This window comes from Zootoca vivipara, chromosome 6 (assembly GCF_965207765.1).
Source record: "Zootoca vivipara chromosome 6, rZooViv2.hap1.1, whole genome shotgun sequence".
Taxonomy (NCBI): domain Eukaryota; kingdom Metazoa; phylum Chordata; class Lepidosauria; order Squamata; family Lacertidae; genus Zootoca; species Zootoca vivipara.
In genome coordinates, this window is record NC_142589.1 from 39,898,817 (window position 1) to 39,926,235 (window position 27,419).

Here is a 27,419-nt window from a genome sequence, read left to right on the forward strand (position 1 = left end):
ATTGGAGAAGTGTCTGTGCTAATACCTCTGCTAAGGCAAACAGTCACTTGCTGGCCTTGGGAAATTCATTTTCAGCCTCTCTCCACCTCCCCCATTAAAAGGGGACACAGCAGCTTGCTTACTAGGTGTGTTAAGAGGATGGCAAGCAATCACTTTGCATGTTATTCAAGGCAGATAAAATGTTCTTTTAAATGTGTTGTGAGAAGGGGGGTATTGGTTTTTTGTTTTTGTTTTTATTATGTATTTTGTGTTCTCAATTTCTATTTTTATGCTGTGAACCGCCCTGTGATCTTCGGCTGAAGGGTGGTATACAATTTTTTTTAAAAAAAATAAAAATATTTTTCTTAACTACGGAAGTGTGAAATCCAAAAGAGGCTGCTTTATGCAAAGTTTATTTGGCTTCCATGCAATGTGCCTCTAACAAAGAACAGCTGCAGGTGGGTTCTTAAACAAACCTATACACAAATTTCTCTGGTCCAATAGTTTGAAAATAGAAATAAGTTTAAGCTTTGTCATGTAAATGGCACAAATAAAAACAAGAGCCATGATCCAAGAATCCTCAACAATGGCCAAAATAAGCAATTCGTATTATGGCCAAATACTTCCAAAATATCTTTTTTCAGAAACTAAAATAACCACCTAAATGCAACCTCCCCATAACATTTGCTATAAAATACATTCATCCTAAATATTCAGAGAGAGTTGGCTAATGCATTCAAATATACCAGAGGGGAAAATAGCATATTTAGAGAAAAGCAGAAGATGGCAGTAGCACTTCAGATTCAGCTGAGGCATCAGTAGCTCACAGATCATATTTGGTGGGAGACAAGGAAGAGCAATGAATCGGGACAACCCAATTATGCAACCCAAATAGCTTTGTGCTCACTGAAAGACAGCATTGTTTATTCCATCAGCAGTCACTGCTACTGAGTCAGCACTATGAGAGCACTTCATCTTACAAAATTCTTCTAGTTTCAGATAGCAGCCCAGTTAAGAGCATTTTGACAAGAGCACAGCTGATTCATTCACCTAGACTTGCCACCAGTTCACTGACAGCTTTCACAGTGTTAACTGGGGAGGCATACTTTTGTCCTGCCTTCCACCTACCTTGTCTTACAGCTGTCAAAAGAAAAACACCCCACAAGACAATGAAAAGTGGGGAGAGCTGCATTTTCCAGAAGAGTCTCTACAATGTCACTTTTGCCAATCAGTTATTTGTTGTTGTTTTTAAAAAAGAAAAAAGAGTTTGGAATAATATGCCTTATAGTCTCTTCTTCATCTTATTTTCTTGTATCTAAAATGCTTTACTGTATAAACATTATATTTATATTCATGGTCTTAAAAGTTTTCATTGTATACAATGTGTCAGCCTAAGCAAAGGAGGGAGCAAACTGTCTATCTTTTAGCATCCAACATGCTGGCAAGTAGTCCAATTCAACTGTTAAGATGTACAGTGGTACTTTGGGTTACAAACACCTCGGGTTATAGACTCCGCTAACCTGGAATTAGTACCTTGGGTTAAGAACTTTACCTCAGGATGAGAGCAGAAATCGCGTGCTGGCGGTGTGGTGGCAGCAGGAGGCCCCATTAGCTAAAGTGGTACCTCAGATTAAGAACGGTTTCAGGTTAAGAAAAGACCTCCGGAAAGAATTAAGTTCGTAACCAGAGGTACCACTGTATTGGTACATGAAAGGCTCCTCCACATTCAGAGCTTTATAGGCAAACTGGGGCTGCCCAATTAACTTCAGCAGTAGGGGATGTTACATGCACTGAAATGCTGTGCATATAGCGTTGTGACACAAAAGTGTCTGCTTACATGCATTTTGTGCAGACCAAAATCCCAAGAGCTCTAGATTGGGGCCAGTGTGCAGGAAATAATTTAAGTATATTCAAGTAGTTCCCAGATTTATTGCCTTTTATTGCAATTCAAAACGCCTGATCTGAGTAGATACAGAATCATAAAGAGCTGAAAGGGACCTCAAATTGTCAGGTAATCCAAAGTAGGAAATATGCTGCTCAGAATCACTGAGAGATCCAGAAATAGTACAATGAAAAACAGTGACTTACGCCAGGGTCATGTTGTTGTTTGGATCCAAGCCCACCTCAATGACGGTGGTACCCTCTATGTCGACCTCTTTGCAGGGTGTGGTGTTTCGTCCTGTAACCCTGCAGGCCTGATAGAACCCATGAGGTTTCACCCGACCAGAGTCATTCCCCACAAAGACCTGCAGCGTCACAGCCTCATTGTGACCTTCCAGCTAGAACCATAAAACAGGCAGTGAAGCGTTAATAGACTACAACAGGCAATGCAAATAATTTGCAAATATTACAATGTAAAGGTATTTTGAATATCAGAACACTAGTTAGTGTTAAAACCCAGTGGTGCACGGAAAGTCTTCTCTTTTCCAAAACAGCTCAACTCTTCAGTTGTTGCAGGCTATGTTAAACCAATTTAATTCCAGTTAATTATGCAATATCTCAGTTATACTTCCCTGAGTCTATCAAACAGGAATCAGAATCCTTGCTTATACACAGCAAATCTGCAATTTAGTCCCAAACTAAAATCCTTTCATCTTTATTCTAGTGTGTTTTTTGTACTTTAATTATGTATCCATTCAGAAACAGTGGCATTTTCAAAAGCCTATTAGAAATTAATGGACTTTAATCTAAACATGTAGTTATAAAATAAAGAAACACCTCATCACAAAACAGTCCTAAACACTTCTAGATTAATAAATTCTTCAGAAACTGTACATGCACAAAAACATATAAAAGCAATTCAATCTGTACACTATTAAGATACATCTTTCAAACTTTATATTTGCTCAGAAAGTGATGTAGTTAAGTGATTGCAATATCTCTCCCCAAATAATCCATGCTATTTTTTGTTCTATTAGGTGTTTAACATCCACAAATATTCAAGGGCAACATGAGCAAAACAGAGAGCAATGATTTCCCCACCAGCTAGATTAGTAGCATGTTGTAATTCCTTGGTGCACTGTGGGGCTAAACGTCGATCTCCCAGAAGTCTGTCCACACTCCAGGCTAAAAGTTAGAAAGCTATTGTAGGCACAGAGCCCCATTCAGTTTTAGCACAGTCGTTGAGGGCTTCCTCACACCTTTTTCTGATGCACTACATCACAGCTTGCCTAGTTTCTGATGAACAGCCCCACAGACAGTGCTCTGTGCATTCATTTCACCGTTAATTGCTGAGAGCAGCTATTGGTCTATATTTACACATCCTCCACTCAACAAGAAAGGCTGCTCTGTACTAAACTAGGAAACATCCAGACCTCTACTCTCCAAACAACAAAAAAGCCCCATCCCTGAGAAATATGGAACTATATACACAGATTCTAAATTAGTGCAATTTAAAACTTAGAATGACAACATCAATACTGAAAAACACACCAGGGCACTGGCAACAGTTTGTCACTGCAGGAAACCCATGAAGTCCTGGAGGACATAGTACGTTTGTCTTTTGGGCTGAGTCAGGTTTGGCTGGGGCTGAAGAACTGGATTTTCACTTTCCATAAATGGCAGCACACTCTTGAATTGGCCCACCCCAAAAACTGGCCTACCTTTACAGTGGGGAATCCTTGTTGTGTTCTGTCTTTCACCGAGCCCCGACTGCCCTCAGTTAGGTAGCGAGCTCTGTGCTGTGTCTCTGGCTGCACCATTATCTTCAGCTCCTTGCCTTCACTTTTACCAGGATACTGACCACATAACATAGGACTCTTCTTGCCTCCAGTTGTTTTTGGGGTTTCTGATGTTCTACAGAGTTAAAGCAGACCAGTGATTTCAGTTACCAGAGGCTTTCTTTAAAAAACAAGCACAACTGGGGTGGGGAGGGGGAAGAGAAAAGAACACAGAACTGGGCCATACTTAAATCTACCAATATAAAATCACAACGCAAGACTGCAAACTGGGAAGAAATGTAGAATGGGGTGTGTGGTTTCATGTACCGTACTCACAACAGAAATTCAGTAACTAAACCACATAGCCTGAAACTTAAGCCCTTTTAATCTTTGTTTTATGTAAGAATGTAAGAAAAAGGCACAGTGCTATTTAAGCAAAAATACCTGTACTGTACTGTATAAATCTAGTCAGTTGGCATGAGATGGCAGCCATCTTAAAACTGTTCATAATGCTTTCCTCACTAATTATAACCATTTTGAACAGTGGTCACTGTAAATCCCTACACTATGTAATTAAATGCATAGAGCTGAGCAGACCTCACATTGTATATGCAAAATCCTGCATCCTTTAAGTGAAACATGAATTTTGAAATGGATATATTTAGGCCAATAAATCCATTTTAGGACTATTAAAACACAATATTCCTTTAATGACTATATTGATTGTGATAAAACTATTTATATTCTGGACATCCAGGCCATATCCCAGACCACATGGCTGCTGGATGCTACTTATTTGTGTCCTGAGATTACAACTGCTTCACTGTTCATTAGTTTTTTTCTTATATACAAGTGGCCCAATCCAGCAGCACTTGAAACTTTCCACCAAATTAAAGAGAGAGCATATGTAACTCTCCCAGTGAAATCAATGGCACTTAAAATAGGATTGTGCCTACATTTCCCCCTGTAGCATAAATGCAATTATTAAAACAATAAAACACTGTACATCAATCTTCGCCAGGCTGAAAACATTAAATGTTTTATTACAGTGATGCAGATTTAGCAGTAGGAATCACTCATGGACTGACCTGATTAAACATTTTTCTATTTTGCAACACAAAGAAAGGGGCCTCTGCCCTTTTCAGAAGTAGATTAGACAGAACAGCATCTAGCTGTTGCTAATGTACATTCTGTGTAGCATCCAAGGTGAAGAGAAATATTTCAGTGGTAAAAGGAAAGGCTGGCTTTGCTCCTGACCTTGCAGCAGTTCAAGTTTACAGACACTATATAGTGACGGATCAGTCTGATTTATTTCTTTTAGAACCATCTCTTTAAGCTGCTGAGTCTGCTCCATGCAACACGGCTCAGCCTCTAACCAGCAACATTGTTTAGAAACTGCATTGAATGGTCAGTTCCATAAATGAAACCAATTTGAAGAAGGCCCCCAAAGGGCACTGCATTTCGGACATCCCTAGCTTCAAGATTATTAGGAATGCTGTTTCAACATGCCCTATCCCTGAAGTGAACAGTAAATTGCAAGAACTCGGGCCAGAAGAAAAATGGATTTCAAATATATCTTCACAAGGTTTTATTTGTGTGATGAAGAGTTCAAATAGGAATCAATCCCAGTATAGTAGGCAAATAAAAATAAATTCCAGTAAAAAATCAGGACAAGGCCCTGTTTTGACAATTCTTTGTCAGCAAAGATTCACAGGTCAGAGTGTACCAAGTCTGTTTGTACCGAGGCAAGCAGACTTGGTACACTCTGACCTGTGAATCTTTGCTGACAAAGAATTGTTGAAACAGGGCCTTGTCTTGATTTTTTACTGGAATTTATTTTTATTTGCCTACTATACTGGGATTGATTCCTATTTGAACTCTTCATCACACAAACAAAAACCTTGTGAAGATATATTTGAAATCCATTTTTCTTCTGGCCCGAGTTCTTGCAATTTACTGTTTATTTCTGGACTTTACCAAGAACTCCAATTTCTACTGCTATCCCTGAAGTGGGCTTCTGTTTGTACAAGTCCTCACTGGCTCACAGGGAGAATGGGAATGAATTGTGGGCTCTGCAGATCTGAGTGCCTACGTATATTTTAAGCTTGTCCTCTGTGAACCAAAAAGTACTTGTCTTCTTTCTTGAACACCAGCATGTGCACTATAACATCAAACCAGGGGCATAGGCAGCCCTAAGCCAGTTCTCATAATACAGCATTGAGCAAGGTAGAATGGGTCTACATCAGGACCTCAGTATCTCAGCCCACGAAGGCCTGGAAAATCATTCAAGAGCAGCCATTATCAACACAGGAGTTTCATGGCTATTTCCAGCACTACGGATCTTTTAGTACTTAGTACTTTAGTACTTTAAGCTTTGTTAGTAAAGCTTCATAGAAAACACTGCTTGAAATGTCTGCTGTACTGGTCTGGAATGCCATAAAACCTGCATCGACCACTGTGCTCCTGCTACCAAAAGGCCCTGGGGAAAAAATGTAAAAATGTATTTAATGCTGATAAGTGTTCTACCTCAATTGAAAAATTGTGGGTTCTTTTGTGTTTTTGTAAAAAAAGAAAAGGAAAAGCTCAACAACTTTGGGGTTTGTCTAAAAACAAAACACAACCCAACAACTCTCGGGGCAACTTCCTGGCAACCCTATTACGTATAGGACTTCTCTCCAGGCTTCATGCACAGCGTGGAACACTGCTACGTAACAAACTTTATGTACAAATGGAATAGAATCTAAGCATGAAAAACTCTCTCAGTGGCACTTGGCAGGTAAGATATATTCTATGTCTAGTTCAGGGGTCATCAACCTGGTCCCTACCGCCCACTAGTGGGCATTTCAGGATTCTAGGTGGGCGGTAGGGGGTTCTATGGCACAAGCTGAATCCTCCTTCCATTGAGCACTGGTGAGCGGTAAGGAAATTTTACCATCAAGGAAGATGTGTTAGTGGGCGGTAGGTATAAAAAGGTTGACTACCCCTGGTCTAGCCAAAGTAGCAGCTGTACGAAAACCTTTTTAAAAAGATGTTTAATCAGTTTTTGCATTTGAGGACAGGTCTGGATAAAATAAATCTTTTAAATCTCATGAGAGTTTCAAGTAAATGAGGGCAGGCCTATAACACGGTAATCAAGCATCTGTGTTAATTTCCACCTAAATCTGCTCATTCATAAGCAGTATGCATAAATCAACTGCACAACTAGAACTTCTCCTTCTCATCCTTGAGAAACTGACAGTGGCATTTTAAGAGCCTTCTATGAATTCTCCAAAACTCTATATGCTGAAGGGGCCATCACAGTGTGACTCTGCTAAATACTCCTTCTCTTCCCATTTCTCATCAATGTCCGGGGATCTAAAATGTGAATACACACTTTACTTAGGTGCTACTGGTTAATATAAAGTCCAGTAAGTTAGACAGGTATTTTATGAAACCCAGAACGCCTCTAGTAGTCAAACACAGTTGTTTTCATCATAGTACTTTGCCTTTTGTGATGGCAACATTTGCACTGAGCTATTCAGGATGACTCCAGATATGTGTCTTGAATAATAATAAATTAAAAACAATAATTTCTATTACTATTATTATTATAAATACTACTGGCTAGCTGCAGTACTCTTCCATGTACAACCTTGTTGAAAGAAAACTATATTGAGGTTCAAACCTGTTTAGCCATGAAGCTCAATGAGTAGTCCTTGAGCAAATCACCAGCCCTTCTTGCACAACAGAGTAAACCATGGTTATTGGTTAACCATGATCACACCTAAAAAGGCCTGTTTAGCTTCTCTCTGCTTATGAGCCAAGGAAACAAACACCAATTCCTCCTCACTTTGCATTGCTTCCAAAGCAGGGAGCATGGTTTGTTCCACTCCAACAAACCACAATCAGTAAGCCAAAAACAAACCCAATGGGGCTTACTTCCAAGTAGACACACATAGGATTACACTGTTAATCTCAAGAAACTGAACTTACTTCATTGAAGAACTCACCACTTTAAGAAAACCTTCACTGTATCTATTTTAGTTTGAATGAATTCTGGCAATGCTTGCCAATTTTGAAATTTGCAAGACAAGCATAAAACATTTTACTTTATGTCTGTCCTCTCGGATTATGAGCTACAAAAATAAACAGTACTGGAAACCAGTGGGCAATCACTTGGATCCCAATAGTCCCCTGTATGAGCAGTGTGTGTGTGTGTGTGTGTGTGTGTGTGTGTGTGTGTGTGTGTGTGTTTCTTCAGACAACTGCCCTCACCTCTCTACTCTGAAGGTACCCTATCCTTCTGTAGCCTGTTTTAAACTGACACTGAGATTGCAGATGGAGAGAAATAGTGACACACACAACCTTATGAGTGGAATTGTATTCTGCTCATGCAGCAGGACCTTTGGATCGAAGCCACTATTTCTAAATTGAGATGCAATTAAGTGAAAAGTGTGAAGTGGAAAAGATGAGAAACCACCACCCAGGCATGACTACAGACAACAACAACAACAACAACAACAACAACAACAACAACAGCAACACACACACACACACACACACACACACACAACCGAGAAGCACACAGCAAAACAGGATTAGAGATTTATTTCTGAAAAATCAAATACATAACTGAAGTGACATGGAACACGAATTTGGTTCAGAATATTTTAACATTTTAGTAAGTGTTAATATAATAAGATCAAAATCAGCTGTCTTTAATTGGTGGAGAGAGTGAAACAGAAGTAGGTGAAGTGCAGATCCCTTATAAATAGCTTTGTATGGTACTGTTGAGGAAGACATGGAGGAGCCGATCTCAGCTTCAGGGATTACATTTTTAACATGCTTTTATTAAAAAGCTTCCTATTCACTAATCAGTTTCCACAGGGAAGAGCTAGACAACAGTTCCAGGACAGATTAGTTCAATAGTTGCTAAATCAGACTAGAATATATATTCATATGTAAACCTTGCATTTTAGCATGAGAAACCATTGAACTTAGTTCCAGATTATCACCTCTCCTGTATTTCTCAGTGTGAACCTGAGCTGAACACTAGGGAAAAGTCAAGGTAATGCTTTTAGCTTGTTTTTAAACATATGTTGATAGAACTTAAAGGCAGATACCAACCCATTTCCTGCTTTCGAGTTGCTTTTGCTGTCCGTGCTGAGCTGAGAAAGGACATAATGAGGCGCTTTGGCACTGTCAGCATCAAAGATATCCATGGTTGACTCTTCACAATCTCGCCGTTTGATCCCCGGTCTCTGCTTTGGATTTCGTTTACGTGATTTACGTGGCACCTCAGTGTTATCATTGTAGGAACTGGTGCTCATGTTACTGAAGTTGGAGGGGGAATCCTCCATCCACATACTGCAGCTTTGCTCAGATTCCAATCCGCACCCCTCATCCTGGCAGGACATCCGGCTGTTGTCCAGCAAGTCCTCCGGTGGTGGTGTGATGTACAGGACTGTGTGCCTCTTCGGTGTGGACTGTTGTTGTTGCTGCTGGGCTGTGTTATTGGTTAACTGCTTGTCACTTACCCCTCGGTTACTTACCCCCATGGCTGAGGAGCAGCTCTCCACTTGCATAGCTTTGCTGTCAGTGACTGAGGTAGAGTAAATGGTGGGACTGGAAGAGGTGGTAAAGGAGCTGCAAGCACCGCCCATGGAGGAAGAGGAGGGAGCTGAAGAAGCATCTGCGGTGTACAATTCAGAAGTAAATACAGGGTACATGATCCCAACCGTGCTGGCTATAGCAGTCCCTTTGAAGTAATGTGATTAGTGAACTGATTTTTCCCCCAAATGAATGTTTTGGAATTTGGCTTGTTTTTGAATTTAAACACTTCAAGTGATATAAGGCTTAAGCAACACAGAAGTATTCTGAAAAGTGTCCAAATGATACTTCCATTTTTGTGCATGTGGCAATCAGACTTTTTTTCTTTAAATTTTCTTTAAGTCATAAAAAGGCTGCAAGCAAACAAGGGCGCTTTTATTGCCTCAGCTGGACTATGAGTTTAAGCCATTTTATCTAAAATGATAGGAAGCCCAATGCAAGACATGTGTCAATGCTTTTAGGCCACATTCCATGCCAATCAACCAGCATCTGAAATTTTTGAAAAAGGTGGGACTGTGCTTAGCCACAAAGTATTAAAATAAGTTTCTAACCTATGAAGCAGAGAACTACAGGTCATTTTTAATGCAGACACTCCCTGCTTCAGAGGCAAATCCTGGAATAAAAATATGAAAAAATAAATGAGAAGAGAGCTGCTCATTATTCCAGATATTAACTATTAAATGAGAAATGAAATACAAAAATAACTTAACTGCAACAAAATGGAACTGGTACCAATCACCATTTATGGCTTTAAAAAAATTAATCAGCTGAGATTTGAAATCAGAGCATGCTGGTAAGAAAATGGAAGAGGCATGATCAAGTCACCTCCTTATGTGTTAGTTCAAATCCATAAAAATATAAAATGAATTAAAGCCACCCAGAATTACTGATGGCATAAGTAGCAGCCCATTTCTCAGCAAAAGGAACATTATTGGGGTTGATGGCTAAATAACTACCAGGGTAGGTTCTGGCCTAATAATTAGATATCTGTTTGCGACTAGGGCTTCTTAAAAGCAGGTTAGGCAAGAAGAATGCATAGATAAAATATATTTAACTGCCCACAAAGCCTTCACTCCTCAACAGTGTCCTGAATTCAAAGTAATTGCTCTGAGCTAAGGAGATTGTGGGCTGCAACTCTCTGCATGTATCTGAGAATGCTACTAAATAAAAAATGACCCACCATCTTAAGACATCTCCCTATTCCAGAATAATTAGCTAAATAAATAGTTGTATTAAATTGATAGCACTACCTGCTGAAGGGAGCAAACAAGATTGGTAAAACTTCTGTTAACTATAAAAAGGAAGGTGGCTTCTGATGACTCAATGAACAGAATTTCTGCGTATAAACTGAAAGGGTCAGAAAAAGGAATTAAGATTGTTGCAGGTTCCTTTTCTTTTAAATGCATTCAATATGCAATAATATACTTAAGGTACAGAAAAAACATAAACTGACACACTGACCTAGTGAAAATGTTAGTATTGCATTAAGAAGCCCAAGAAATATAGACTAAAAGCAAAACAGATCAATCTTCTGTTTAGTTTTAGTTATGAAGGTTTCAGATGTGAATCTATTGGTCAGGTAACAATACACTCTTCCCTTAGAACTACTCCCACCCCATCTCCAGCCAGTCTCTGGAATAATCTGGAGCCACTGAAAGATACCAGTTCCATTTTCCAGCTTGTTCCCTGGCAAATGCAGTGGCTGAATTGGAAGTTTCAGTCACTCAGAACTGCATTTTAATTAAAAAAAACATTTTCCAAGTCCTTTTTGTATCATGCATTAATGCAATGCTTTCCTTAGAAAGATGTAAAGTTTGCTAATTTCAGTGACTATATATAATTGCTGATTTGCAGCCACTTTGAGTTGAAAAAGTTTGCTATGGGACATTATTTTTTTAGCTAGCTTTTGTTAAAATAGCACTAACTTCCATTTGCTTTTAAACAGTCACCCACCTAGAAATGCAAAAATGCGGCTAGCATATATCAGATGTACTGCATGCACTGTAAAACATGCAGGAAGAATGCTCTAAACTTGCATCGCTGCAGACAATCCTTTCCCCCTCTCTAGTAGCACCCCACCCTGAAAAGAAACTCCATGCAGAATATGACCATCTCTGGATTCTTCCCCAAACAAAGATGATCATACAAGTGTCAGGCGTTAGTTGGGAGGCTGCCTCATCCTTGATTTAAGGTGCAGAGAGCTTACACACTTAAGCTGTTTGTTTTGTACCAGCCCATTATGCTGATCTGTGAATAGTGTGGATAAAAAAGTATCCATGTTCCTATCTAAAATGGAAGAGTTTGGAACTTTCACATCAGTCCACACTGTGGTAGTTATGCCAGGCAGGATCAGCAACCTGAAGAGGGAATTCATATAAAATAAAATGCTACCAAGAAAGCCAAGGTATGCAAATTTTATCAAGCAAAGTATTAGCACCAAGTTAAATAGCTTGAAACCTGTATTAAATAAATAGTAACTTCCTTAAAAGGAAATTCTCCAATTAGTATAGTTTTGCAGATAATTTGAAAAACACAGACTACCAGGACCCTACTTTTTTGCTACCCCTGTGAATCAGTCATGTGGACTGCAACCAAATAATTGTTTAGTTTACTTAATCACAGCTGTGCCAAGTTATAAACTAGAACCTTTAAAGCTTCAAGAAATAGGCAAATTTAGTCACACCAATGAAAAAGAACTAATTATATGACCTTATACCAATATTAATAATATAACCCAGGCCCAACATCCTTCTATTGCATTTGAAGTTAGGCAGATGGACCTCTTTACTTTCGTAGCTGAAAAGGCTCAGGAAATGATTGATGCATTATACATCAGTGAGATAAATACTATTTTTTCAGGTAGTGTATACATAATTTGGATGTGGTGTTAAATTCAATCTGAAAAAGTAATGGCAATCCCTTGACTGATCACTCCATACTAAAGCAGTCTCAAATCCTTTTTATTATTAACAAAAATGTCCTTTCAACTGAGCCCAAGTCATGGCAATAAGAGTGCCAGCCATTAAGAGTTAGCCAAGTCCAAGACATAAGGAAATTGGCTTTCTCTAGGAAGGTGGTCACCAGAAAGTAACCCCTCATATTCCCACTTTGCAACCTTAACCCAGAAACACAGTCATCCCACTTTAAGGATTTTCCTTTTACGTCTAGAATAGAATTTACTCTCTAGGACCCAAGAGACACAGCTCAATAAGCACAAACTCGATGTTTGGGGAGGGTTGGATATTTTTACTGCATTTTTTTAAATACAAGATTACAGTCTAACAAGGTTCAGTTTCAGTTACATTTTAAAGCCATTTTAGAATTACAATCACATGCCAAGAATGTTTTATGACAGTCTCCAGAGGCATGGCAACAAAAACTACAATACACAGTATCTGTGCAAGTCATTTTATAATTAATTCATCCAAGATCCAAATAGGACAGATCACACTGGAAGTTAAAAGCCCTTTGAGCTTCAATACCATCAATAGTCAAAGATGAAATAAAAGACGTAGTTCAAGAAAGAACAACAAGCTCCTGCACCCTTATTGGCATCTGCTTCAGTTCTGTCTTAGAAACAAAACGACTCAAAGCAAGCCTGTGCAGTGCATTGCAAAGTAATGGCCACCCCTGCTCTATGCTACAAGTGACAGCTCATGTCAGTTTGCAAAAACCCTTTGCTTTCCAGGTACTAGTAGCTTTTAACCTAAATAAGCATTTTGTTTTTATGGCACTGAGGCAGTTTTTTTAAGCCACTCCTCAGAATAAGATTTAGGAGCTGAGAATCAAAGAGGTTATGGGCAGCTTGGGTTACTAGCTAAAGCTACGATAGCTTTATACAACCTTGGGAGACTAAGACTCTAAGATTTTAAGCCCATTTAAAATTCTCTGTCCTCCATCAGCTCACTGCTAGTTTCAGAGAGATTTGCTATCTTTAGGCAGAGCTTAAAGGAAGCCATTTCTTGCCCTGAGGTATTTCTCTTAACATAAGCCCTTCAGAGCTACAAGGCTTTTCAAGAAGACCAAACATCAGTTCAAGTGATGAGAAAACTAACAGGCAAGCTACCCTGCAATGCAAAGTCACCTTCCAAAGTGGAGAACATGAGAGATCAAAAGCTAAGGCTTGGGATGCCACCTGTATATGAACCACTATTATGCACAAGCAGCTGGTGGAAGAACTCACTGCTTTCCATAAACTGGCACACTTGCCATGCTATTTGATGTTCAGAAAACAGAATGAAAACAATAAGCATTCAACAACACAGGGTGAACCCTTGGCATTTTGATAGACTCAATCCCCAGAGCCTATCCCTACAGAAGTGTCATTTATGAACCTTGCATTTTCTATTCTCGGCAGTCTCCACTTCCAATATTGCTCAAATCTTTCTGTGGGTTAATTTTGCAGGACCAGTGAATTCAGAGCGACAGTTTTGGAGTAAAGACAGAAGGACACGAGCCCTTGTGTTGTCAAAGGCAGAAGTATGAACCGGGACAAAGTGGCTGCAAACCTGCTTCCGACACCTTCTGTGTCAACTTTGGCTGCTTACTTTTCTTCAGCTTCATTTATTGATGTAAAATCAAAAACTTTATTAAGAGTTTAACTTCAGTCAATCCACTATTTATAACAAAAGAAAAAGAAAAAGAAAGGAAAGACTTATGAAGAAGTCTGAAAACAAGACCGACCTATACCCTGGGTGAGATTGGATGGGTTAAGTGTCTCTGGTACTATTTGTCTTCACTATTGACAGACACTGTCACACAACCCACCACACGATGCCTGTCTCTGAATGGCGGAGCTAGAATGCAAGTTAAGTGTATTAATAGAGAAAACAGCTAGCATCCCAGCAAATATCATAAAAGCAATCCAATTTACTTTAAAAGTTCAAGGCAGATTCAAAGTAGGTTGGTTACTTACATTAAACCCCAAACAATTTTAAATTCCCCATTAAATTCACATGCCAAAACAAGTATTATTTAACACAATTAAAAACAGGCTTCAGTCTGCTTTGACAGACGGGAAATCCATCATTTGACACTCATATTTACAGATGCACAAGTGGTTATTTCTTACCTGGAACTTTTGTTGGGTGATTCATGTTCACCAATTTAGACTAGGTGGTCTGCCACTCAAGAGCGAAAATCAGATGCAATCAACCAGCAAGCATGAATTCAGGGCCCTCATACTTATTTATCCCTGCCCTGTATTCCTCTCCAGAGACAAGAAAGTGCTGCATTGTCTTGATCAATAAACTTAACATTTCTCCAGAAAGGAGATGACTGTCCTTTCTGGTCCAATCTTTACAATATGCATTAATTAGTTTGGTAAATTTTTCACACTAGTCATCATTCTATGAAGCTGGTAAGGGACACATGATAATCTCACAAGTGTTCTTACCATAAGCATAAGCAAAACCCTGCAACTACTGCTGAGTGGAAACATAGACTGACAGCTAACAAACTCACCCCAAATCTATCAGGCAAAAGATTCCTGCATTGCAGCAGGTTGGACCAGATGACCCTTGTGGTCCCTTCCAACTCTACAATTCTATGATTCTATGAGGAGAAGAGAGAGAAGAGTTTTAACTGGATAAAAAGAGGTAGGCACTGGCAAACCACATATTTACTTTTACTGGATTTAGTGCAAAGAAGAAAGCAGGTATAATGTATGTAGCAAGGGTCCTTGTGCAGTTTATTGTGAAGAACATGACTAAGCTTAAATTGCACAGCAATTCACGCAGATGAGGAAACCATCCCTAAAGCAGCCACCAAAGTCTCATAAAGCTAACTAGACAATGAACTCTGCTATGCCTCTCTGGGTCATATGTGTGCCAGTGTGTGTCTAAAACTATTGATACTGTATAGTTAGATCATGCAGCACAATGTCAAACAACATAACCTGCCTTTAGAAGACAGATAAGAATCCCTTCAAGGCCCCTTTTTGCCAGATACACACACAACATAAATCACTAGCTTTAAAAAAAATGTGATTTATCTCCAGCTCTTTCCACTGATATGTAGAATCTTGCCAGTTTTAAGCTACATGAATTTGAAACTTCCTCAGAATTATATTGTACTCTGAGGTATAATGCACATTATCATGCAAATAAAGCCTGTCACGTTAACCATGTCAAAAGAGAAAGTATAAGATCAAAGCTTTATAAAGAGAAGCTACAGAAGACAAATGAACCCTTTGCTATTATGGAATATAGTCAAAATGACCTAAGATGTGTTTTTATTCTCCATTTCTGAGCAACTACTTGCTCCTAATAAGACAGAAGCTAATTTTTCTAGTTTAAAAGTGCATTCCTTGCCAAAAAAAATGGTACCGACTTAGACTACACCAATGGTAAAAGTAAATTAAAGGAGCACTTATTGTTGCATATATTTTTTTACCTTCAGGCAAATCAAAATGATTAAAAACAAGGCACTTAACCTTTCTCCACCTTCTGAAAGTCATGGCACCTCATTCAAGAGAGATGTGCATGGTGTTTTTAAGACAGGGGTAGGCAAATTAAGACCCAGGGGCCAGATCCGGCCCATATACGGTCCCGGAATCAGCATGTTTTTACATGAGTTGAATGTGTCCTTTTATTTAAAATGCATCTCTGGGTTGTTTGCGGGGCCTGCCTGGTGTATTTACATGAGTAGAATGTGTGCTTTTATTTAAAATGCATCTCTGGGTTATTTTGGGGGCATAGGAATTCGTTCATATATTATTATTTTTCAAAATATAGTCCGGCCCCCTGCTGAAAAAGTTTGCTGACCCCTGTTTTAAGACATTTGTTGTGATGCTATAAAGTTTAATATCAAACTGTGAAAGGGAGGTTGGCAGATATGTGTTAGAGTGAAAAAGCGACCGATTTGAGACAGGTCATTTCTCAGACCCATTCTTGAAGCCCTGCTTCTTCCTACTTAGCAAACACAGCATTTCACATTAAATGCTAGTATCCTGCTAAGAAAGACCTGTTTGCACCTTCTGGCAAGAGACACTTAGAAATAAACTGGCTGCACAGAAAGGATAAGCTCTCTCTCACTCTCTCCACACACACACAGAGGTGTTATCAAGACGTAACTGCCTTCAAGAGATAGACAACTCTTCCCAGCTTAACTATATAAAGTTCATCATGAAAGTTCAGAAATAAACTGAGACCTATGTTAAAATTAAGAATTCATAGCTGGTTAATTTACAAAGAAACCACCTCATGTTTGGATTGATGAATATGAAACACGCCTTTTATGTTAAAATAATCAAATGTGCTCTTAAAAGACCAATTACCAAGACTCCGTTTTAAAATGGTTTAGACTGATTTGAAAATTGGAAGCCAAACAGTAATAGCAGAACTAGCAGTCTGTTCCTGCAGGCCCTCATACCTGATATCAGCCAATCCTGTTCCTCCAGAAATCTGAAGTTAACTGCAGAAAATCTTTATGTAACCTGCTTATGTGTCCCAGAACCTCAGATCAAAGCACTGAAAGAAAAACCTGGGGCAATCTGATTTACAGCCAGATACTGTGTCACCCTGTGGCTAGGGAAGCAGAGAACAAATGAAGTAAAGTCTTAAATGAGGAAAATGTTTTTTACCAGCTCTCTCCTCTTAATCTAGTCATTGGCACTAGTAATGGCAACTGTGTCAGAAAGCTTAAATAAAGGAGAGGGAGCTCTACATGTAGCCAAAACACAGAATATTTGCTTGGGTCTTCATGAAGAAACTGCAACCAGCTTTAAAAAGAGTTGCTTTTGGAATCTTGCTGATTATAAAAAAGCACAAAACTGTCCCTTTCAGGATAAATAAGAGTAGATACAACAGATTTGCACAAAACAATAAGGAGTTTTGTTTTTCGGACATAAAAGGAATGGGCTCCTGCAGTTCTAGGTTGTCCAAGGTCACCTTCCCCTCCCAGCCACTTGACAATGTGGCCGATTGGAAGCTATCCTTATCTGCCTGATGAAAGGACTAGAATGAGTGAAAGTGATGCTTTGACCCATTTTATAAGTGATTTCAATCTCATAAACCTCTCCACAACCCCACAACCATAACTCCAATCTTCCCAATGTCCCTAGCTAGATTGCCCTTTGAAAACTGGGATGGTTCAGTCGGTGGAGCACGAGACTCCTAATCTTAGGGTTGTGGGTTCAAGCTCCACGTTGGGCAAAAGATTCTTGCACTGCAGGAGGTTGGACTAGGTGACCCTTGTGGTCCCTTCCAACTCTACAATTCTATGATTATTTCTGCAGAAGGGAAGGCCAGGTACAACAGCTCTGTACAGAGAGCACAATACCTTGAATTGTGGTGGCTGATTTATGTTCCCCTCTTCATCTACAAGTAACATCTTAAAGAACTCTGGCATGGTTCAGGGTCAAGCAGAATGACCTCTGCATCCAGTTTTGGGGCAGCTTAGTACACCCAGCTATAAAAACCAAGTCAACCTGCTTCTTCAAAGGAAGGAGTATGTATAGGGAAGGGGTATGTGGCCCACACTCTGAAATGGGAAGAACTCCTGGGAAGAATTAGCCCCTCCATGATAAATGCTTTCTAATGAAAGACTAGTGAAGACCACCGAGAATTCCAGAGTTTTCCAATGCTAGGTCCTCCTAAAACTCAACTACTAGTGTGAGGGGGAAAGAGTACAGAGAGCCCCCCCCCATCCTGAGGAGCAGTTCCTCCACCAGCAGCGGCGCCAGCGGGGAGGGGGAAGAGTCCAGTGAGGAAGGAGGAGAGAGGAGACGGGGCTCTGGCAGGATAGCAGAGCCTCTGCTGCACGAGGGAGAGGAAGAGAGAGGGGGGAAGAGGGGGAGAAGGAAAACATGGAAAGGAGACCCTTTTTCCCTCCAGTTCCGGAATTACGCAGGAGGAAGCGAGGGAGGAGATTTGGGGTGCCCAGACTCTTATGTTGGAAGAAGACGCGAAACGCGCCATTCCAGGGTTCTGGGTCCGACTGAGAGCATGTGTCCTGTATAGCTCTAGCACTGTAAATAACCTGCACTTTAAAAAAGCATGAAAAGGCAAAGGTCTGGAGAGTCGTTACTCTAGAGTAGTCGCAACGCATCCCCTGTGACAACTAGCCAATGACTACAATATATTCTTTTTGTGCCTTTTGCCTTGCCTGTGGAAAAGGAGCAGAGCCACATGAATGCTCTGGCCCAAAGTTTCAGCTGGGCTTCAGCTTATCCATGTCGGAGGAGAAGGATTCTCTTTGGGTCTATGGTATTGAGATGCATGCTGCTGAGAAAGAAGAGATACACCATCATACCAGCAGGGTCTGTGGGCTTTAAGCTGATTGACCTATTCAACAAGATTTCTTGTAAGCGTTCATATATTTGCTGAAGTTTTACTCTTCTGAGGGCTTTCTCCTCAGTTTCTCCAATATCCTAAAGTAGCAGAACTCTCACTTCCAAGATTCCAGACATGCTTGATTAATATTCCTCCTACCTGCACATAAGGTAGTTTCCTTCAATATATTTTTAATGATTGGGGCTGGCAGAACTGCAAACCCACCATGCAGACTCTCCAAGTGTCACTATTTTCCAGAGACGTCCCTGATTTAGAGAAGCTGTCCCAGTTTCTGATTTGATCCCAGAATGTCCCACTTTTCATTAGGACATCCCTATTTTCATTGGAGAAATGTTGTAGGGTATGGAGTTGTTTGACTCCTGCGCCATCTGAAGGCAACCTTGTACAGGGAAGATTTTTAAAAATGTTTTATGTTTTATTATATTTTTATATATGTTGAAAGCTGCCCGGAGTGGCTGGGGCAACCCAGTAAGATGTGTGGGGTATAAATAGTAAAATTATCATTATGGAATGGGTCATCCCTATTTTCATTGGAGAAATGTTAAGAGGGTATGCACCATGCGAATTCAAAAGAAATCTTGGCAAACTTCATATTGTTATCACGGCTATTTTTTCTCTTGTCTCTCTTCAGTATCGATCTCTGCTTAACTTGACTGATTTTCTTCCCAGCATGTTAAGGCTGCAATTTCTGAGTCAGCCTTTACAGCAATTTGATTGTCCTCTCTATAAATTATCCAGCGTTGGAGCCTACTGTATCTACATTCAGCACTGCTGCAATATAAATAACTGTTTTTAAACTGTTTTCACTCATTTAAAACTTTTAAACTACAAATTTAGGGGCAGTCTCTATGATGAAAACTTAAGTGTGAACCACCCCTTTGGAACAAACTGTAGGATGCTGACCACAGTAATTGTAATTATCTGGATTTAAGTTTTTATGTTTTTTAAGTCGGAGAAACATTTAATCAATTAAACATTTAATACTATTAGCAAAGAGATAGAAAATATTGAAAATGTATTCTGATTCAATTAAAATGGTCCCCTATATAAATACCATATTGTGGAATATGCTAGTTTTCTTTAGTTTTTGTTCAGTTTTTGAAAGGAAGTGGATTGACTGTCAGACAACTAATGCCTAGAAGTAACAGACACATAGTTCTTCTCATCAACTACATCAGATGCTTGAAAATATGAAAATCAACAGTAAAGTATTTCTGTGGATTTAAAGTGCTAGCAGTTTTCAAAATATCTTGCAACTGTTGTTTCTCTTTTGACTGAATTAGCTTCTGAAGTGCAGAATGAAGCTACACTGGATGATTTGTTAACTAAAGCAGCCTTGGATCTAATTACCAATCTCCCCAATACACAATTAAATCCACAGATTTCATTAGGGAAAGTATTCAAATATATCAGCATTGAGCAGTGCTGTAAAGTTTTACCCTAGACTTAAGCCTTGTACTACCAAACCAAGAGGCTCATTTTCAGTGTTGAACATACTAGAGAAGGCACTCCTATCAAAATTGAATGCACTGAACACATTGCTTAGTCCAGCTATGCTCTGATAATAAATAGCCTTATGGAGAAGGCTAGACTAGGGCCAGACACATGATGTTCTATTACAAATATTACATGGTCAGTCAAGCAATCTTGGCCCATGAGAGGAAAACCCTGGAACACATCCATTAATTATATTATATATTATATTATATATTATAAAGTTGGAGGCATTCCAGATGAAAATTAATTTGAATGCCAACTGCCAATTCAGGTTTGCCCCTCCATAACAAAAACAGTCATCATTCCCCTAAACAAAAGAAAATTATCCAGCAAAAGAACTTTTATTTTAAAAGAACAAACTGTATGAGGCTGAATAGGTGATGACTTAAGTTTTAAAAATATTTTGGTAACTGGATTCAAACATACTTACATTTAGCAGGTATCAACTATCCCTTCACACATCATCTAAACACTTTCAGGACCAAACAGTAGGTCATGTAACTGAATCATTCATGGTTTCATCAAGCCATGTGGTGGTGGGGAAATGAAAGTAGAAGCTACAAACCCAGAACACTGCTGCAGATTTCATTTCTGTCCTGGTTTGTAAGGCAGCATTCTCTGGCCCATTGAAACACTCCCATTTAGTTCTAAACTGGCAACTGCTACATCCAAATATAACATATTTGAGGAGTCCAGCACCATCGTAGGGGCAAAAGAGGAAATGTGCAATAAAGTATCGCCTACTTCTAAGTCTAAGTTAGTCTTGTGGGGGTTTTTTAAGACTGCAAACTTTTCCAGCGCTGCTCATGCTGACAACAATATTAATATGCATTAAGACCTTAATTTTACTCGTGGAGTACTTACCAGCAGCAACTACACCCGGAGGGGGCGAACCTGCCTCACCACCACTTGTTTGACTCATGGATGCTACAGAGAGTTCTCTGGAAGGTGGTAACTGCAGCTCCTTTGGGAGAAGGTCATAGACAGATTCTAAAAAGAAAGAAAAAAGATGTTTTAAGAAAACAAATGCCCCTATATTTTGCAACCAAAATATCAGGAATGCTAGAAATCATGCTATGTTGGTATGCCTCAAATCTATGACAGAAAGAAAAGGTTGTATTACCTCAGTACCAGAGATAAGAGTCCAAAAACCCTGAAAGAGTCTAGCAATTACACAGAATTTCAGTAAAAGACTAAATCAAATCTTTGGCATTTGTAAGAAATTCCATAGATACCAACTTTCCATCACAATTATGGCAATGTATGCCAACCAATTGCATTCACCAAATTTTACATGGTTTTTAAGGCTTTGGACAAGCATCTGAAGAGCACCAATTGTACCCTGCCAAATCACAAACCAGCTTTTGGTGTGTACATGAACACTATCACACATCTCCCTTTGCATCCCTGCTCCAAACTACCGGTATATAAAATTTCTGAGACATTAGAGACTAGTAACATTGGGTACTGCAAGAGTAATGGAATAAAACCTATATGGAAAGTATTACAAAGATTGTCTAGGAAGGAAATATAAGCAGGACACAAGCTCCTTGCTGGTTCCTGTTCAGATTTTTCCAGTAAGAAGCACAATGAATTTCATTTCTACTGAATGGTTAGAATTTGACCCTTAACAATCAACTCAACTCTTATACTGTAACTCAATTTTCCTTTTTACTACCGGTATGTTCTGTTTCATATAAATCCATGTTTTTCATAAAAGCAGTCCTCAATATTCATGCCAAACAGCAACTAATTTACTTTAACAGAGATAATATATGTTTCGGATCCAGAAAATCCACCTTTCTGATTCAGATAATGCACTATATCATTTTTTATTACATAGATCACTAAGTTCTGGCTATTTTCATTCCTTTTATTTACATTATAAGCTATCACAAAAAACAGATGCCCAAAGACGTCCATTTATCCTCTGTTACATGATTTTGTATTATTGTACAAATGGCAAGTTTTAGCCTCCATAATAATGCTCCTTCATGGATCAATGCCTTGTCGTGGCGAAGGGGCTTGAATAACTCGGAGAAGCTATGAGCTATGCTATGCAGGGCCACCCAAGATGGACAGGTCATAGTGGAGAGTTTTGACTAAACATGATCCACCTGGAGAAGGAACTGGCAAGCCACTCCAGTATCCCTGCCAAGAAAACTCCATGGACAAAGACAACAGGCATATAAAAGCTATGACGCTGGAAGATGAGCCCCTCAGGTCGGAAGGCGTCCAACATGCTACTGAGGAAGAGCGGAGGACAAGTACAAGTAGATTCAGAGCTGATGAAGCGGCTGGGCCAAAGCCGAAAGGACGCTCAGTTGCGGATATGCCTGGAAGCGAAAGGAAAGTCCGATGCTGTAAAGAAAAATATTGCATAGGAACCTGGAATGTAAGAACCATGGATGGAGGTAAGCTGGATGTGGTCAAAAATGAGATTACAAGAATAAATATCGACATCCTGAGCATCAGTGAACTAAAATGGAAGGGAATGGGCGAATTCAGTTCGGGTGACTATCATATCTACTACTGTGGGCAAGAATCCTGTAGAAGAAATGGAGTGGCCCTCATAGTCAACAAAAGAGTGGCAAAAGCTGTAATGGGATGCAATCTCAAAAATGACAGAATGATCTCGATACGAATCCAAGGCAGACCTTTTAACATCACAGTAATCCAAGTTTATGCACCAACTACAGGTGCTGAAGAAAGTGAAATTGACCAATTCTATGAAGACCTACAACACCTTCTAGAAATGACACCAAAGAAGGATGTTCTTCTCATTACAGGGGATTGGAATGCTAAAGTAGGGAATCAAGAGATAAAAGGAATAACTGGCAAGTTTGGCCTTGGAGTTCAAAATGAAGCAGGGCAAAGGCTAATAGAGTTCTGTCAAGAGAACAAGCTGGTCATCACAAACACTCTCTTCCAACAACACAAGAGACGACTCTACACATGGATATCACCAAATGGGCAGCATCGAAATCAGATTGATTATATTCTCTGCAGCCAAAGATGGAGAAGCTCTATACAGTCAGCAAAAACAAGACCTGGAGCTGACTGTAACTCAGATCATCAGCTTCTTATAGCAAAATTCCAGCTTAAACTGAAGAAAGTAGGAAAAACCACTGGGCCAGTAAGATACAATCTGAATCAAATCCCTTATGAATACACAGTGGAAGTGAGGAACAGGTTTAAGGATTTAGATTTGGTGGACAGAGTGCCTGAAGAACTATGGATGGAGGCTCGTAACATTATACAGGAGGCAGCAACGAAAACCATCCCAAGGAAAAGGAAATGCAAGAAAGCAAAATGGCTGTCCAACGAGGCCTTACAAATAGCGGAGGAGAGGAGGCAAGCAAAATGCAAGGGAGATAGGGAAAGATACAGGAAACTGAATGCAGATTTCCAAAAAGCAGCAAGGAGAGACAAGAGGGTCTTCTTAAATGAGCAATGCAAAGAAATAGAGGAAAACAATAGAATGGGGAAAACCAGAGATCTGTTCAAGAAAATTGGAGATATGAAAGGAACATTTCGTACAAAGATTACCATAATCAAGGACAAAAGTGGTAAGGACCTAACAGAAGCAGAAGACATCAAGAAGAGGTGGCAAGAATACACAGAGGAATTATACCAGAAAGATATGGAGGTCTCGTACACCCCAGGTAGTGTGGTTGCTGACCTTGAGCCAGACATCTTGGAGAGTGAAGTCAAATGGGCCTTAGAAAGCACTGCTAATAACAAGGCCAGTGGAAGTGATGATATTCCAGCTGAACTATTTAAAATTTTAAAAGATGATGCTGTTAAGGTGCTACACCCAATATGCCAGCAAGTTTGGAAAACTCAGCAATGGTCAGAGGATTGGAGAAGATCAGTCTACATCCCAATTCCAAAGAAGGGCAGTGCCAAAGAATGCTCCAACTACCGCACAATTGCGCTCATTTCACACGCTAGCAAGGTTATGCTCAAAATTCTACAAGGCAGGCTTAGGCAGTATGTGGACCGAGAACTCCCAGAAGTGCAAGCTGGATTTCGAAAGGGCAGAGGAACCAGAGACCAAATAGCAAACATGCGCTGGATTATGGAGAAAGCTAGAGAGTTCCAGAAAAACGTCTACTTCTGCTTCATTGACTATGCAAAAGCCTTTGACTGTGTCGACCACAGCAAACTATGGCAAGTTCTTAAAGAAATGGGAGTGCCTGATCACCTCATCTGTCTCCTGAGAAATCTCTATGTGGGACAAGAAGCTACAGTTAGAACTGGATATGGAACATCTGATTGGTTCAAAATTGGGAAAGGAGTACGACAAGGTTGTATATTGTCTCCCTGCTTATTTAACTTATATGCAGAATTCATCATGCGAAAGGCTGGACTAGATGAATCCCAAGCCGGAATTAAGATTGCCGGAAGAAATATCAACAACCTCAGATATGCAGATGACACAACCTTGATGGCAGAAAGCGAGGAGGAATTAAAGAACCTTTTAATGAGGGTGAAAGAGGAGAGCGCAAAATATGGTCTGAAGCTCAACATCAAAAAAACCAAGATCATGGCCACCGGTCCCATCACCTCCTGGCAAATAGAAGGGGAAGAAATGGAGGCAGTGAGAGATTTTACTTTCTTGGGCTCCTTGATCACTGCAGATGGTGACAGCAGTCACGAAATTAAAAGACGCCTGCTTCTTGGGAGAAAAGCAATGACAAACCTAGACAGCATCTTAAAAAGCAGAGACATCACCTTGCCGACAAAGGTCCGTATAGTTAAAGCTATGGTTTTCCCAGTAGTGATGTATGGAAGTGAGAGCTGGACCATAAAGAAGGCTGATCGCCGAAGAATTGATGCTTTTGAATTATGGTGCTGGAGGAGACTCTTGAGAGTCCCATGGACTGCTAGAAGATCAAACCTATCCATTCTTAAGGAAATCAGCCCTGAGTGCTCCCTGGAAGGACAGATCGTGAAGCTGAGGCTCCAATACTTTGGCCACCTCATGAGAAGAGAAGAATCCTTGGAAAAGACCCTGATGTTGGGAAAGATTGAGGGCACTAGGAGAAGGGGACGACAGAGGACAAGATGGTTGGACAGTGTTCTCGAAGCTACGAACATGAGTTTGACCAAACTGCGGGAGGCAGTGCAAGACAGGAGTGCCTGGCGTGCTATGGTCCATGGGGTCACGAAGAGTCGGACACGACTAAACGACTAAACAACAACAACAACAATAATGCTCCTAAACACCAATCACAAGGAGAGGAGATTTGCATGAGACAAAGAGGAGGGTACTCTATGCTGCCTGCCTCCCAAATCAAAATGCCAATGAAGTTCTCCTGAGCTGAGGTGAAAGAGTAACTTCACAGAATTGTAAAATCCAACCTCAAAAGGAGAAAGAACACTACAAACCCACGAACACATTCCTGGCTTGGATTAAAATTTGGAATGAATCATCATTTTAGTTTTCATTACCTTCTCCAAGGAGTCTCGTCTAGCATTAATAATATATTTCCATACAAGGGCAGGCCCTTTATTCAGGTTTTAGAATCCAGGAGGGAAGTAATGGAATGCAGCCCACACAAGGCAACAATGGGCAACAGACCTAGCTATAGCCTTTGAACTGCAGTTGGCACTATGACTAGTTGTACACAGTGAGAAGATACTCTGCTAACACTAACTCTTGAGGCATGCAAACAAGGTGAAATGTTACTCCTTGCAGGGGAATGAATGTGAGCATTATCTCCTTGCCAGAGCACCCTAGAATATTCTCAAATCTGCCCTTGTGTAGGCACAGAAATCTCCCCCATTAAAATGTGTGTGACTTAGAGAAAATAACTCCACTTAGATCTCTTTTTAAAGTGTGATATACTGTACTGCAACAAGTAGGTAGCCATCTTGGTCTGCCATAGTCGAAACAAAATAAAAAAATTCCTTCCAATAGCACCTTAGAGACCAACTAAGTTTGTCATTGGTATGAGCTTTCGCGTGCATGCACACTTCTTCAGATATATGTGTGCATGCACATGAAAGCTCATACCAATGACAAGCTTAGTTGGTCTCTAAGGTGCTACTGGAAGTGATACAACAGCCTCTTTAAAACTAATCCACCTTTCAACTTTGCTCCCCCCCCCCAAATTTCCTTGTAAGAAAAAAGCTTACTTTGGATAGCTTACTTCAATATGTTTGTTGTTACAAGTCAACATTTTGCTTGCAGAAGGCCTAAAGATAGGGTTCTAAGCAGACTTTACAATTCAAAGTAGCTCAAGGGCAAACAAGGAAAATGGCCAGGTACTGCTGGAAAGAAGGCTTATCTTAAAGGGCACAGCAATACAATTGTGGCTACTTTGCCCAGCCTTACACACCAACCACAGCTTACACCCAGTGTCCAAATGTTTTTGTCAGCACAGAAAAGAAACCTGGTGCAGCTGGGAAGGAGGGCTGTGAGCAAAGGAAGAAAGGGGGTAGATCAGTGCAGAGCCGTAGCAGGGGGCGGGGGGGGGGGGTAACCAGGTTTTTTTTGCCTCAGGTGAAGCTTCCAGAGGGGCATCATTGAGGCTCCTAGCCTGTGTGTATTTGTATGGGGGGTTGCCAAACTGGGTCTTTGACCCGAGGGAAGTAAAGCCTACTTTCATCCCTAATTAAAAGCCACTACAGCTCATCATGGGAAGCAGTCTCAACGAGAGCTTACCTTTAGTGATCGTGCAGGCAATTCAACGCATATTTTACAGTCATACTTCGGTTTAAGTACGCTTCGGTTTGAGTACTTTCAGTTTAAGTACTCCGCAGACCCGTCTGGAACGGATTAATCCACTTTCCATTACTTTCAATGGGAAAATTCGCTTCAGGTTAAGTACGCTTCAGGTTAAGTACAGACTTCCGGAACCAATTGTGTACTTAAACCGAGGTACCACTGTACAGTGGTACCTCGGTTTATGAACACAATTGGTTCCGGAAGTCTGTTCATAAACTGAAGCGTTCATAAACTGAAGCAAACTTTCCCATTGAAAGTAATGGAAAGTGGATTAATCCATTCCAGACGGGTCCGCGGAGTACTCAACCTGAAGCGTACTTAACCCAAAGCATGGGTGTAATTGGTTCCGGAAGTCTGTTCATAAACTGAAGCGTTCATAAACTGAAGCGAACTTTCCCATTGAAAGTAATGGAAAGTGAATTAATCCGTTCCAGATGGGTCTGCGGCGTTCGTAAACCGAAAATTCGTAAACCGAGGTGTTCATAAACCAAGGTTCCACTGCATTAATATATGCAATTATATAGAACTGCAGATTACCATTTAGAAAAAAATCTCTACCTTATTTGGGTCACTGAAGGCAGTATCAAACAAAGTAGTTCCATTAGCACAATGACATCTAGTTGCTCAACAGAACTTCCCACCACTCTCTTCAAATCTCCTTCCTCC

The 27,419-nt window shown here is 40.1% G+C and overlaps 1 protein-coding gene across 8 annotated transcripts in view; it reads right to left on the reverse strand.

Annotated features, from left to right (window-relative positions):
- Positions 1 to 27,419, reverse strand: part of NFAT5 (nuclear factor of activated T cells 5) — a 70,645-nt gene that overhangs the window by 18,259 nt on the left and 24,967 nt on the right. For 3 of the 8 annotated variants that reach the window (XM_035117788.3, XM_035117794.3, XM_035117787.3), the window contains exons 2-5: positions 20,882 to 21,007; positions 8,745 to 9,309; positions 3,582 to 3,774; positions 2,068 to 2,258 (exon numbers count right to left, since the gene is read on the reverse strand). In XM_035117788.3, coding sequence (XP_034973679.2) covers positions 2,068 to 2,258; positions 3,582 to 3,774; positions 8,745 to 9,309; positions 20,882 to 21,007 — 1,075 coding nt within the window. Of the gene's footprint in view, positions 1 to 2,067; positions 2,259 to 3,581; positions 3,775 to 8,744; positions 9,310 to 9,778; positions 9,841 to 10,477; positions 10,780 to 20,881; positions 21,008 to 27,419 lie in introns of those variants that run through there. The other 5 variants (XM_060276011.2, XM_035117793.3, XM_060276010.2 and 2 more) reach the window with 5 other exon arrangements.